The sequence below is a fragment of the Solanum dulcamara genome, chromosome 12 (genome assembly GCF_947179165.1).
Source record: "Solanum dulcamara chromosome 12, daSolDulc1.2, whole genome shotgun sequence".
NCBI classification, from domain to species: Eukaryota; Viridiplantae; Streptophyta; class Magnoliopsida; order Solanales; family Solanaceae; genus Solanum; species Solanum dulcamara.
Genome location: NC_077248.1, coordinates 10,317,101 through 10,332,774, shown reverse-complemented (window position 1 = coordinate 10,332,774; position 15,674 = coordinate 10,317,101). Strand labels below are relative to the sequence as shown.

The 15,674-nt window shown below is 32.6% G+C and overlaps 1 protein-coding gene across 1 annotated transcript; it reads left to right on the top strand.

The window, feature by feature from the left end:
* Positions 1-1,493: 1,493 nt before the first annotated feature.
* LOC129876682 (uncharacterized) lies at positions 1,494-2,776 on the top strand. Its single transcript, XM_055952170.1, has one exon. The coding sequence runs from the start codon at positions 1,935-1,937 to the stop codon at positions 2,592-2,594; it is 660 nt and encodes a 219-aa protein (XP_055808145.1). The 5' UTR covers positions 1,494-1,934; the 3' UTR covers positions 2,595-2,776.
* The last annotated feature ends 12,898 nt before the right edge of the window (positions 2,777-15,674 follow it).

Sequence of the window (15,674 nt, the reverse complement as noted above, 5' to 3'; positions counted from 1 at the left end):
TTTGTTACTCTTCCTTATCATTGATTTTATAAATACAATGATTTTTTTTTATAAGATAGATATTTAAATTATTATTTTTTTGAAATTAATAAGATTCACCCCCCTCCCCCTCCCCTCCCCCTCACCCTACGTTTTTCCCTTTCCTCATTCATCTTTTTTTTTCTTTCTTATGTTTGTTTGTTATTTTTCTATTTTTTTTAATAATTATTTTTACTACTACTACAACTAATTATTATTATTATTATTGTTGTTGTTGTTGTTATTTATATTACTATTGCTATTATTAATTATTATTATTTCTATCATTATTATTATAAGTATTATTTTATTTATTTTATTTATTTTTTAATTTTTTTATAATATTTGAAAATAATAAGTTTAGAAAATAGTAAGAGTTCATTTAGAACTCTTCTGCCTATGAATTTCTATTTCTTTCCTTCTTTTTTGTTTGTTTGTTAATTTTTATTTTATTATAGCTACTACTACTACAATTTATATATAAATTATTATTATTGATATTACTCGTGCTACTATTCCTATTACTATTTTTTTTATTATTATTAGTTCTATATTTTTATATTTAAATTTATTTACAATATCTGAAAATGATAAGTTTATGAAATAGTAAAAGTAATTTAGAACTCTTCTATCTATGAATTTCTATTTTTAAGCTAATGAAAAAAAAACTTTTAATCTTTCAATTAATTTTTTTATTACGAAATTTATTAACTTTGACTTAAAATTGCCAAATTACTTTTCATTAGCTTGTCACTTGACTTAATCATATTACAAACTACTCTCTTTTAATATATATATATATATATATATATATATATATATATATATATATATATATATATAATGTTTCTTCAAATCTTACAAATAAAATATTAAATTATAATCTAACGTTTATAAAAATTTACAAAAAAAAGTGTTTTTCATAGAATTTTCAGTTTATTTAAAAAGGATCCCTAGATTTGTATCGGATAAAAATGGCTAGAGTGTGTGGCAGCATGTATCTATACCAACCTTGTCAACATCGCCAAATTCTACATTACTATTTAGGGACATAAATATACAATATTAAAAAAATATTTATCATTTATAGCAATAAAAAAATAATTTTACTGAACACTTATAATATATTTATAATACAGTTTTAATACATATTGTAGAGAACTATTTATAAAACATATATAATACAAGTTTTATAGATGGATAATATATTTATCACATATTTTAATAGACTTATAATACATTATGTTAGTTTCTTACTACACAAACATAATATATATTTTAAAACACTTATAATACATTTATATTGTATGCATAATTCACTTATAATACAAGTGTAGATTTATTATAATATTACTATATATTACTATAAATGATAATAAATAAAAAATATCGTTAAAATCAGTACTTAATTTTTAAAAAACACTCAATCATCAATCAAGTAATTTTTCCTACTATTTACTACGACCAATATTGCCTGGACTCTCCCAAGTCCCAACTGCATTTTCGGATGAAGAGTCGTAAGCAATAAGACTCCGACTACTTTCAGGAGAATATCAAATCCCGTATACCCCTCGCTTTCTTCCTCAGCAAACCCAGACGCCCTCTTTTCTTCCTTTTTCTTCTCCCTCAGATCAATGCACGCAATCTCTCTTCCAAGCGGATTCCTTTAGTAATATCCCTCCAATTTTCCGTTTTACTTTTCGAATTCGTACGCACGGAGAGATCTATTCACTCTATCAATAACCGAGCCTTTTCTATTGATTCCTGCGGATTGGATCAGAAATCCAAGGAATTTTCGTCCTGTAAATCACTCCCCTTGTTGCCTCTGTTCACTCACGATCCTGATTGCCTAAATAACGGAGACCTTAGTTTCGTAGAAAATTTACTGCAGCAGTTTTCAAATATTAAGAGTGAACATGTCAGAGCTGTTGCCTATTTCTTGGCTGATCCAAGCGAGCATTTACAACGTGAAAATTGGTAAGGAGATTGTCATCACAACCGTCACTGACCGCGAAGCTATTATGAACAGTAGCATCTCGGAACTAAAAAGTGTATTGAAGAGTACTCCAGATCCATTTGTTGGAATTGATGTTGTAAATAATGGAGATCTGTTGCTGTTTCATGTGAAAAAACGGTGCCTAATAATTCAATTTAATCGCATGATGGTGTTGGATAATCTAATTGATATCCCCCATTCTCTTAAGGAGTTCCTGAAGGACAGAAGTATCACTTTTATAGGTCCTGGAAATATTAGGCAGAATTCTACTGTGTCATATATATCTGGAAGTAGCGGCGAGAAATTAGAATTTAATAGAGTCGTCTATGTTGGTTATTTGACTGGTAAGCTTTGTAAGAAGCCAAATCTGCTGAGTTGTACACTAGAAGAGTTGATGGGTGAAGTTGGCATTGATATTAAGAAGCCTGTCATTAGTGAAGGTTCAATACGTCCTAATTGGCAATCGTCTTCGATTCTATCGGAGGAGGAGGTGAAATTGGCGATGTATCAAGTTCATTCATGCTATCAAATTGCAAGCAAGTTAATTACTGATGCGACAAGTGCAACTGCAAGTCAGTAGTAACTTCATCTGGTTATTCAGTGCTGTTATTTATGAATTCTCACTCCTCTCCTTGTCTTTATTTCTTCAAGTTTTTATTTGGATGTGTCACTATTACAATCGGCACTCAACCTTTAGGTGGGCCGACTGGGTATTTAATTGGAAAAATTACTTAATTGAGTGTTTTTTAAAAATTAATTACTGATTTTAGCGATATTTTTTATTTATTACAATTTATAGCAATACATAGCAATATTATGATAAATCTACACTTGTATTAAAAGTGAATTATGCATACAATATAAATGTATTATAAGTGTTTTAAAATATATATTATCTTTGTGTAGTAAGAAATTGACACAATATATTATAAATCTATTAAAGTATGTGATAAATGTATTATCTATCTATAAAACTTGTATTATATATGTTTTATAAATAGTTCTCTGCAATAGCCAATATGTATTAAAATTTTTTTTTATTGCTATAGATGGTAAATATTTTCTTAATATTGTATATTTATGTAAGTTTTCCTATTTTATTTCTGTTCTAGTATTAGTCATAAAGTTGCTTTCTTTTAATGGCTGTTTTGGTAATAATTAATTTCTTTCTTTTAGAATAAAAATACTTTAGTTTTTAATTTTTAACTAATATTAATTGTTTATTTAATTTTTGTCAATGTGAAATATTTTATCAATGCAATAAGTGATAGTTTAGATATAAAACTCAAAAAAGGATAGTTTAGGTGTGTTTTTGATACAACAAACTTCAAAATTTTGGTAAAAGGAATTGCTTTTTGACTAGCCTAAGCATCCTGTAAACAACAAATTTTCGAGCCGAAAAAAATAAATAATCAAGACCGAAAAATTGGAGTAACAAAGAGTAATATTTGATTTCAAAATGTAATGCATGTTACAATCTCTATGATAATTCATTTTCTGATTCTTCAAATAATATGAAATATGTTAAACTTAAATTTGATTTAGAATCAAGGGCTTGAATAACTTGATCTTGAATCTTCGTCTTCAAATTTTGATTTGAATTATTTGTCACGAACACCTGTATGGTTATGACGGATAATAAATATGAACAAGTAACTTGATCGTGAATTTTTTGATATTTTTCTTCGTTCTTGAGCTTGAATTTGATTACTTGAACTTTGTAGCTTTGTAGAAAATTTGTGGCCTTTGATCCACGAGCTCTCTTCTTGCTTTTTGTAGTAAATTGACAATTTTGATGCTCTTTTTTGCATACACTCTTGAGTTCATCAAGATACGAGATACGTTTTTTTTTTGTTTAGGCAATTTTTTTAGGCTATTTTTTTTAGCGGAGAGAATAAATTTGTACCATTCCACTAGAGTCCTAACCCAAAAAGTAATTATAGTTACTTTGGGAGAAGGACTTCCTCACCATCATTATTTGTCTATAAATAGACTTTTTCCTTTTATTTATTTTTATCATTGACATTGACAATTTTGATGCTACTTTTTGCATACACTCTTGAATTCATCAAGATACGAGGTACATTTTTTTTAGTGAAGAGAATAAATTTGTAACATTCCACTAGAGTCCTAATCCAAAAAGTAATTATAGTTACTTTGGGAGAAAAACTTTCTCACCATCACTATTTGTCTATAAATAGAATTTCTCCTTTTACTTATTTTTATCATTGGCATTGGCAATTTTGATGCTCTTTTTTGCATACACTCTTGAGTTTATCAAGATACGAGGTACATTTTTTTTTGTTTAGGCCATTTTATTTGTTTAGGCCTTTTTTTTAAAGTAAAAATATTACTTCATATGCAATGAACTTTTATTCTATTGGAGTCAAAGGTGCTGCATTGTTTGGGCCAATAATTTTACATTATTCTTGGTAAAGACTTTACACCATTTGATCCGAAGGTGCCGCATTGTTTGAGCCAAAGTCTTTACACTGTCTAATACAAATATTTTACATGATTTGTGATAAAAACTTTACACCGTCTGAGGCAAAGACTTTGTATGATTTGTGGCAAAAACTTTACATCGTTTGAGTCAAAGGCATCTCATACTCCAAGCCAAAGACTTTACACCGTCTGAGGCAAAGACTTTACATGATTTATGACAAAGACTTTACACTGTATGAGTCAAAGGCATTTCATAGTTCGAGCTAAAGACTTTACACCGTCTAAGGCAAAGACTTTACATGATTTATGGCAAAGACTTTACACCGTTTGAGTCAAAGACATTCCATAGTTCGAGATAAAGATTTTACACCGTCTAAGGCAAAATTTTTACATGATTTGTGGCAAAGACTTTACACCGTATGAGTCAAAGACATTCCATAGTCTGGGCTAAAAACTTTACACCCAGAAAATTTATTCGAACCTAATTCTTCAAAGGCAAAGACTTTACATGATTTGTGGCAAAGACTTTACACCGTTTGAGTCAAAGGCATTCCATAATCCAAGCTAAAGACTTTACACCGTCTAAGACAAAGAGTTTACATGATTTGTGGTAAAGACTTTACACCGTCTGAGCCAAAGGCATTCCATAGTCCGAACTAAAGACTTTACACCGTCTAAGGCAAAGACTTTACATGATTTGTGGCAAAGACTTTACACCGTCTGAGTCAAAGGCATTCCATAGTCCGAGCTAAAGACTTTACACCGTCTAAGGCAAAGACTTTATATGATTTGTGACAAGTACTTTACACCATCTGAGTCAAAGACATTTCATAGTCCGAGCTAAAGAATTTACATCGTCTAAGGCAAATACTTTCCATGATTCGTGACAAAGACTTTACACCATCTGAGTCAAAATCATCCCATAGTCCAAGCCAAAGACTTTACACCGTCTAAGACAAAGACTTTACATGATTTGTAAAGAATTTCCACTATCTAGATTAGGCATAGGTCTTGCTCAAAGAATATAATCGTTCATTATTGAGATTCATGACCATGATTATCGAATTACTAATTGAAGCGCTAATAAAACACTTTTTTTTACAGATTAGAAATTTGACTTCCTCTTCTTCAGAGTTGCGATACCTTGTGTGTTTCGATAGTACAAGAGATATATTATTGTATGAAAGCACCAAAGTCAGGAAAGACTTAATTTATCAGAAACCAAACTTCTTAATCTAAAACATATCCAAAATTTATATCTCAAGTCCCCCAGGATCGTTCTAAACAAACTTCAAAAATGAACTTCACATACAGGAAAGCTGACTGATTCATATCCGCATGATCTTATTAAAAACACTTATATCTCAGCGTAGAGAAGCCGAACAGAAGGTTCATAAACTACATTGTGTACAATAATCACAACTAATAAATTTACGAATTTGTACAAATATTTCTTTGAAATCAATTCAAATTCTATCTTGATTGGCCTTCTCTAATTCACACATTATATATGACAATCTACAAGAACATTGTGATGCTCAAATAATAGCGTGCCCCATTTCTTTTAAATTTATGAGACTAAACTTAGGATGTAACTCTAAGCACCACGGACCTCGGTAAAGAGGGTCAAGAGAGACTATGTGTTTTTTTTGATTACTCATGCGACTGAACTCAGAATGTAATTTCAAGCGCCTACGTACCTCAGTGAAGAGGATCAAGTCATAACGTAGTTCTGAAAGAGTGATTTTTTTTGCGTCCTAACTTTTTCCTAGGCCGCCTCTTTCGAGATTTTCAACCTAGTGGATATTTTTTTTGATGTCGTGCACAGTTTATACTCTTGCGGACCACGAGTAACATGCAGGTTATACTCGTACCTTAAGGAGTGTGTTTTTTTTCTTCAAGGATAGTATCTCTTTATGAACTTTTCGTTAATGGGGCCAATGCGCAATCCTTCTAAATCAACCAGTTTGTAAGCGCCACTTTAATATACTTCTTGTACCACATATGGTCCATGCCATTTAGCGGAGAACTTGCTTTCAAACCGATGAGAAGTAATAATGGGCCTTCTTACAACAAGAACTTGATCACCCACTTGGCAGCATCTAAGACGAACCTTCTTATTAAAAGATCGAGCTAGACGAGATTGATAACATTTCAGACTTTGTTGGGCCTCTAGTCTTTTTTCATCAAGAGCCTCCAATTCTTCAAGCCATAACCGAGCATTTTCTTCATCAGTGAGTCCTTCTTGAATGGCAAGGCGCAATGACGGAATTTGACGCTCAAGTGGAAGAACTGCTTCAACTCCATACACAAGAGAATAAGGAGTCTCTTCTGTTGGCGTGCGATACGTAGTCCTATATTCCCAAAGAGCCTCTTCTATTCTTTCATGCCAATCTCTCTTAGAATTGGAAATAACTTTCTTCAACAAATTGCAGAGTGTCTTGTTAAATGCTTCAGCGAGACCATTAGAAGCCGCATAATTCATAGATGAATTGTGTTGCTTGAAGCCAAAAAGATCACATATCTTCATCATTAACTTGTTTGCCATTATCTGTCAATATGTATCGAAGAATACCAAAATGGTAGATAATATTGACTCGAATGAAGTTAGCGACATTCTCTTTCTTTACTTCTCTAAGAGAAACAACTTCTGCCCATTTTGAGAAGTAGTCAGTTGCAACCAGAAAGTACAAATGTCCACCCAAGGACTTAGGCAATGATCCAACAACATCCAAATCCCGAGCTTCAAATGGCCATGAGGCAATCGTTGGGTGCAATACTTCTGGGGGTTTATGTATAAAATTCGCATGGAATTGACAAGCTTTACATCTTTGGACGTAATTCAGACAATCTTTCACCATGATTTGCCAGTAATATCCCATCTTTTTTTATGTGAAAATGGAGTTTTGGCCCAGATTGATGCGCTCTACATACTACAGAATGTGCTTCTTGCATAGCTTGAGTAGACTAATCTGCCCCCAAACATCGTAAGAGAACTCCATTGAATGACCGCCTATAAATATATTTTTATAATAAAGAAAATGAGGGGCTCGTCGTCGGATTTCTGTCCTTCTTGACAATTTTCTGGCAATATTCCATAACATAAATAATCTATTATTGGTTGTCGCCAATCATCAATTTCAGCCTCCGAAGTGGCGATAACTTATCAAAATTCTTCTTCATGCTTATCTGGAGGCGGAGTTATCCATCTTTGGCAAACCACAATTTGCATTTCTTCAGGCGATACTAATGCAGAAGCTAAAGCTGCCAATGCATCCGCCTTTTTATTTTCCTTTCTTCAGACATATTGAATAGTCACCTCTCCAAGCCATCCTATCATCTTTTGAGCATAATTGCAGTATGGGATTAACTCAGGCTTCTTTACTTCATAATTAGCCAAGACTTGATTGATCACTAACTTGGAATCCCTAAAAACTTGTAGTTGCAATTATTTCATATCAATGGTCATTTCAAGCCCAAGCAAGAGTGCTTGATATTCAACAACATTATTGGAGCAGTATTGAGTTAGAGTGAAGGAGTACGACAAAACTTCTCCATGGAAAGTGACAAATACCACTCCAGCACCGGCTCCTTCACGATTTGCAGCACAATCAAAATACATCTTTCAAGGTGGCTGAATTTCCACTAGCATTGCGTCTTCATCAGGTAATTCATCAGATAACTCCCAATCATTCAGAATTGGATGATTGCCCAAGAAATCTGCTAGCACTTGTCCTTTTACTGCCTTCTGAGATATATACACAATTTCAAATTGTTGAAATTGGAGGTGCCACCTTACTAGTCGATCACTTAAGACAGGCTTGGACATGACAAACTTGATAGGATTCGCTTTAGAGATAAGTTGCACAATATGAGCTTGGAAGTAATGCTTCATCTTCTGAATCGAGAATAAGACTGCCAGACATAACTTCTCAATAGGTGAATACTTGATCTCGTTTTGTGTCATCATCCTACTTAAGTAATATAGGGCATTTTCTTTCCCTTCATTATTTTCTTGTGCGAGAAGTGCTCCAACTGACTTTTCTTGTGCTACAATATATAAAATCAATGGTTTTCTAGGTATAGGAGTTACAAGTACTAGAGGCTTTATCATATAAGACTTTATGTTCTCGAAAGCATTGGTACAAGCTTGGTCCCATTCAAAAGGAATATCTTTCTTCATAAGGCGATTGAATGGTTAACATCTCCCAGCCAGATTTGAGATAAACCTCCTAAGGTATGCTAATTTTTCTTGTAAGCTTTTTAACTCATGAATATTTTTTGGCTCAGGCATCTTCAAAATAGCATCTATCTTATCTTGGTCAATCTCGATTCCTCGATGTAGAACAATAAAATCGAGAAACTTTTCTGAAGTAACTCCAAAGACACATTTTAAAGGGTTCATTTTGAGTTGGTATCTTCGAAGTCGTTCGAACACCATTCTCAAATTTTGCAAGTGGTCATCACTCTTCCTTGATTTTACCACTAAGTCATCGACATAACACTCAACATTTTTATGAAGCATGTCATCAAAAATATTCTACATGGCTCGTTGATAAGTGGCCCCAATATTTTTTAAACCAAAAGACAATACTTTGTAGAAATATATATCTTTAGGAGTGCAAAATGCAGTAAGTTCTTCATCCCATGGTGCCATGCAAATTTGATTGTATCCAGATGAACCATTCATGAAAGACATTGTCTCGTATCCAGTCGTGGCATCAATCATAAGCTCAGAGATTGGAAGAAAAAATTCATCCTTAAGGCATGCATTATTAAGATCTCTAAAGTCAACACAAACTCGAATTTGACCATTATTCTTTCTTACAGGAACAATGCTCGAAATCCATGTAGGATATTTGACTTCATGAATGAAACCTGCTTCAATGAGCTTGTTAACTTCAGTTTTTATCAAAGGAACCAGTTCAGATCTAAAGCAACGTTGAGCTTGTTTAATAGGACGAGTCCCTCATTTCACAGCAAGACGATGAATTGCAACTTTAGGGTCTAATCATGTCATCTCTTTGTAACTCCAAGCAAATACATCCCTAAACTCCATAAGCAGCTCAATATATTTCTTTTCTTCATCGTCATTCAGTGAAGTACTTACATATGTAGGCCTTATATCATCATCAACCCCAAGATTTACTTCCTTCAATGCATCCTCATCTTTTTGAGGATCACCATTATTAAAAGATATATGATGGCATGCATGAATATCTACAAACCCATCCTCAATTTTTACATATAGTGAAGTACCTTCTTCGTCACAAATTGTGATGTAATTTGATGATCCCACACTTTCTTTATCTTCATCTCGCTCTCTAGTGTGAATTATGGTATGAGTTCTTTCTCTCAGAACATCTCCACATAAAACTACAAGTTTTGTTTCTCACCTCATTCTAGAAGAAATCAAATAGGGCAATTTTTGGGTGAATTATGCTTTTGAGCATGTACTCATTCTTTCATTGTTCTATAATTTCATCGGCGCTTGTATTTCTTCTTCATTGGTTCCAACTGATCAAACACTAAAGTTTTTGGAGTTGATTCAATAAGTCGATCAAATGCAGAAACATTAAGAGCATGTCACTAAGTCGATCAAACACAAAAGGTTTCTTGTTGAACATCATATGTTCTTCCTCAGGGGTAATGTAGTTGATGCTTATCCTTTTTATAGAGATTCAAATTGGTGATGGTTGTTTGTAACCCAAGCCTTCACACAATTGTTTGAAAACATACTCTCTCTCTATTATCATCATTTGAGTAGGATTTAGGCCATGATTTGCCTTTTCAATAACTTCTTTTGGAAGCTTTCCTACTTTAAAAGCTTCATTGGGATTGTACCCTTCTTTCACCACCAACTTATAAGCATTTGGTTCAAAACCCTCATTTGTCCGCTTTTTAGGAAGTGATTCATATGAATCATGGTTTGATGGTCTGACAAATCCTTTTATCATTTTTTAAGGTGATTTAATTAGATCAATTTGCTTGATAGGCAATGTCAACTTGCTACTCTGCGACTCAGAGGGTGGGATCTTGACCTTATTTTCCTTTGGGACATAGTGAAAAATAGGAATCACTCTCTTATTTAAAGATGCCTCACTTGTCTTAGGTACTTTGCTCATATCTGAAAGCGCTTTATTCTTTTCAATCACAACCCCCGCATTATCAGGTGCTACATCAACTTTCTTTGTGATGTCAGCTTTCTGGTTGGTATCGCGTTATCAACTTTGACTTATTTTGAGACATGATTCTTTAAGTAGAATTTTGCATCTGCAAAGTGCGCTTCTGTCTCGGTGAAATATTCATCATCGGCAACTACCTTTTTTTGAACCCCATTTTCAAAGTATTTAAAAATATTGATAGTAGGTGGATGGTACCACTTTGTTCTTATGTATCCATGGCCTTCCTAACAAGATATTATATGAGGTCTTTGAGTCAATAACATGTATCCATGCACTCGAACGCATATCTCTCATTGTTATATCTAATTTGACAACGCCAATGGCTCTCTGCCCCTCTTGATTAAATCCCTGAATCACCAGACAACTTTCCGACAGTTCATTTATTGGGATTCTAAGTTCCTTCATAGTGCGAATAGGGAGAATATTGACCCCAAATCCGTCATCTACCATGATCTTATTTACTTTATGTCCACACACAAAACCTACCATATATAAAGGATGATTATGCAATACTTCACCCAATAAAAGATCATCATTAGTGAATGTAAACTTTGCATCACAAGTGTCCACTTCTTTAGAGTGAGACTTGATAGGGCCTTCATGTGATGGAAGTAATGATGGCGATGAGTCTTCTTCCGTTGTCTCTTCTTTATCAATGTTACAACATAAGGCCTTGGTGTCACAATGAGAAATATTTTCACGGAACCAACTGGCAAGAATTCCTCTAATATCACCAGAGAACGTTGCTTTTGATAGTAATTCCCCCAACTCTTTGATAGTAATTCACCAGAGAACGTTGCTTTTGATATTCTTCTTTACCCTTTGAGTTTTAGGTAGTTTCTTCATTTTTGCTCTTATCACTTGCTTACTTGGCTAACTTTGCGAGATTGTTTTACAACGTCTTCATCGTGTTACTAAAATCCATCCTTCATCATCAATATAAGCACCGCAAGATTGATGTTCCTCCAGAGGTTTATCTTCGCTATTACTTCATTCATCAAGGGGACGAGCGATGATGTGTTAACATTTATCGGCTCGAAGTTGCCAAATTTAATCATTTTTAGTGGTGATGTGGCGAGGACATCGCTACCATCATGTATTTTGACAAAGTCTCAAAGAAGTATGGGATTGAGTGAACCAAAAGTGACAAAGACTTGATTTAAACTCTCTTTCTCATCTTCAAGCAATATCTTTCCTTCACAGGCCAAGTCCATGATTTTTCCTTAAAAATAAAATACTTTTCAATAGGATGACCCATCAAATGATGATATTTACAGTAATTTGAATCATTAGTCCTCCCAGCTTTATCTAGACGCTTCATTTCAGGTAGCTCAAACAGTTTTAATGCCAGAAGCTCTTCAAAAATTGCTGGAACATCTGAGTCCAAGAAAGGATACTCTTTTGCCTGCATTTTCTTCAAAGTCAGCTTTCTACTAGCATTATTTTGAAAAGTCGTGGTCTTCACCCTTTGATTCTTGCTTAGATTTGTAGACATTTTTAAAGGTACGGCATTAATATTTATAGACTCCTTATTTCCAAACTTAGGTGCCGATTTTTCTCCTTTGTTTACCTTCATTTTATCTTTTCTCTTGCGAGGCTCATAAATAAGTGGTCATTCAATTCCACTTGTAGACATACTCAAATCTATATCATGAGCACGTGTGGCTAGTTCTTCAAATGATTTGGATTTAATATCCTGTAGGATATAACGAAGTCCCCAACGCATTCTTTGAATACATATTTCTATTCCGGAAGTTTCACTAAGATTATTCTTACAATTGAGGCTTGCATTTCTCCATCGGTTGATGAACTTGATGATATGTTCATCTTCCCATTGACGTGTATTTGTGAGTTCAACCATGCTCACAGTACGCCTTGTGCTTTAGAAACAATTGAGAAATTCATGCTCAAGTTGTTCTCAACTATCAATAGAGCCAACCTCGAGATTCGTATACTAGTCAAAGGCATTTTCTTCTAAGGAGCGCACAAATTGTTTGACCAGATAATCTCCATATGTTCCAGCATTATTGCAAGTTTCAACAAAATGGGCAATGTGTTGCTTTGGATTTCCCTTTTCGTCAAATTATTGAAATTTTGGAGGTTGATAACCTGCAAGCATCTTCAAATTGAAGTTATGGCAATCCAAGTCAAAATAAATAGGCCACTAAAATCATGCCGCGTGTCAAAGTTATGTGGCAATCCAAGTCAAACTATATAAGTCACTAGAATCATGTCATGTGCCAAAATTAGGTGGCAATCCAAATCAAATTAAATAAGCCACTAAAATCATGCCATATGTCAAAGTTATGTGGCAATCCAAGTCAAATTAAATAAGCCACTGAAATCATGCCATATGTCAAAGTTATGTGGCAATCCAAGTTAAAATTAAATGAACCACTAGAATAATGACACGTGTATATGTAACATGTTCTGACCAATCAAATTGAAACTCTTCACCAAAGGCATCTGATTGGTTAGTTCAAACTGATCAATCAAATCACATAGGGATACCACTCCCTACAACTATAAATAGAGGTCCTCATTATTCTAAAGAGGGGGGAGTTTTCAAGAACAAGAAGCAAGAAGAGAGCTCGTGGATCAAAGGGCGCAAATTCTCTACAAAGCTACAAAGTTGAAGTAGTCAAATTCAAGTTCAAGCTCAAGATCAAGAACGAAGGTAAATATCAAAAGGTTCGAGATCAAGTTACTTGTTCATATTTATTATTCGTCGTAACCGTACTAGTGTTCGTGACGAATAATTCAAATCCAAATTTGAAGACGAAGATTCAAGATCAAGCTATTCAAGCCTTGACTCTAAATCAAATTCAAGTTCAACATACTCTATATTATTTGAAGAATTAGAGGATTATCATAGAGATTGTAACACACACTATATTTTGAAATCAAATATTACACTTTATTACTCTAATTTTCCGGTCTTGATTATTTATTTTTTTCGGCTCAAAAATTTATTGTTCTTTTCTTAATATATGTGTATTACATTAGAAATTCAACTAATATGAAATATAAGAAGTAATTAATATTTACTCCGTCTCAAAATATTTATCATAATTTTTATTAAATGACACATCTTTTAAGAAAATATTAATAGAGAAAGCATTTTAACTATTTTACCCTCCTAAAGATATGCATCATGTTATCTCTCCTTAATAAATATGTTTTATAGATCTATGCCAATTTTATCAATGATGTACTCCGTCTTAAATATTGTCATTAATAATCCCTCTAATTTATATTAATTGAATTTTTGAGAGATTTTTCATTGTTTAAAATAATTGAATTGTTCAAAGTTCAAGATGCATGTTTGAAACCTTTTTCATATTTGCCCTTTCATTTATTGAAGTTTTATATTTTTTAGGAGATAAATCACACTACTTGAATCTGAGTGCATATCTAAATATTAATATGTGTATTAAGATTTAGGGATTTGAATTTGAATATACATCTAAATATTAAGATGTTGCATCAACATTTGAATACTAAATTGTTAAGACTATTTGTTTTCTAACTATCAACATCTGTTGATAGTGTAAAATTGATGATGGTGGTTGTGGATAGTATCTTATGGATAGTGGTTGACAAAAGTGATTAACCATGGTTGTTGTTGGTGGCGGTTGATAATAATAGTAGTGGAATGATGTTGATAGCTAATGACAATGGTGAATGATGATGAGGGTTAGCGGTATATAATTAATGTTAACTAATGATAATAATTATCGGTAATGATTACGTGGATATAATAATGATTGATGGTGATGATTACAAATAATGGCTAATGGTGATGACGATTGATTTTGGTGATTGTGAGTAGTGGTGGTTGTTCTTGGGCTGAGGATGGTAGGTGGTGGTGATTGACGGTGGTGGTGGTTGTGGTTGAAATGGTGGTTGTGGGTGAAAGTAAATGGAGTAGCGGTAAATTGTAATATTTGTACAAATTCTTTAATTGACATCTTAATGATATCAAGTCTTTGTTATAGATCTTAATCATTTAGTATTTAGACTCATTAAGTGATTGCAGAATAAGAAAAACAAACGCACTTAATAATTAATATCAAACCCTGAAAATAAATAGATTTAATGACTAATATTTGAATAATTAAGATTAAAACTTTTATTAAATGCGAACAAATTTGGCCTTAGAGTAACCTATAATTATTTTTTTTCATGTTCATTTTGCATGATTTTAGTCATATATGGACAAATTCATGTTTTACTATAGTGATAAATATAGGGAGAGTAGGCTTATTATTCCATTGGATTAGATATATAATTACCCTCATATGGTATTCAATAAATAATTTTTCCTTACTAGATATATCATCGCCCTCATACCATATTTAATTTAATAAATTGTTTTCAAAACCTTTTCATTTATTGCAATTCTATTTTAGATATATCATTACCCTCATATGATATTTAATAATCTTTTTCCTGTTATATCACTATCCTCATAACCTCTAAATATTTGTTTTGTAAGTTATTTTCATCTCTATTATCATGTATTTTATAAGGTTTAATATATCGATAACTTCTTAAATGTCAATTAATTTCATTTAGATATTAGAACTACGATTTATTTCAATTGAATATCTAAGTTCCTATTAAACATTATAGATGCAAGTGTTGAAAATATTTTTGTGTTTGTTCTCAAGTGTTTATTACATAAATAAGTTAACAACATTAAATTTGTCATCCCTTTTAATTGTACACATCATTATCAATTGGAACAAACATGAGGCTTTACGGCTTATTGATGCTAATATGTATAATTAAAGGAGGTGACGTAATTTAAGTGATTAAATTATCTATTTAATGAGACTTTAAGAATATTCACAAATTTTCTTTAGAAAAATAAATCGAAAGTGTTTGATCAACTATTGTCAGGGCTGAATGTTTTGTTCTAATGAAGATGAAGGATTACAGGTTTAAGGAAAAATGAATCAGGTGCAAAATTTGATCCAGATTTATAACGTGTTTGACGGGTATTCTTAAGCCAAAAATTAAAGGTT

What these genes read in the sequence shown, in the direction of transcription:
- LOC129876682 (XM_055952170.1), top strand. Translation starts at nt 1,935, where the DNA reads ATGTCAGAGCTGTTGCCTATTTCTTGGCTGATCCAAGCGAGCATTTAC.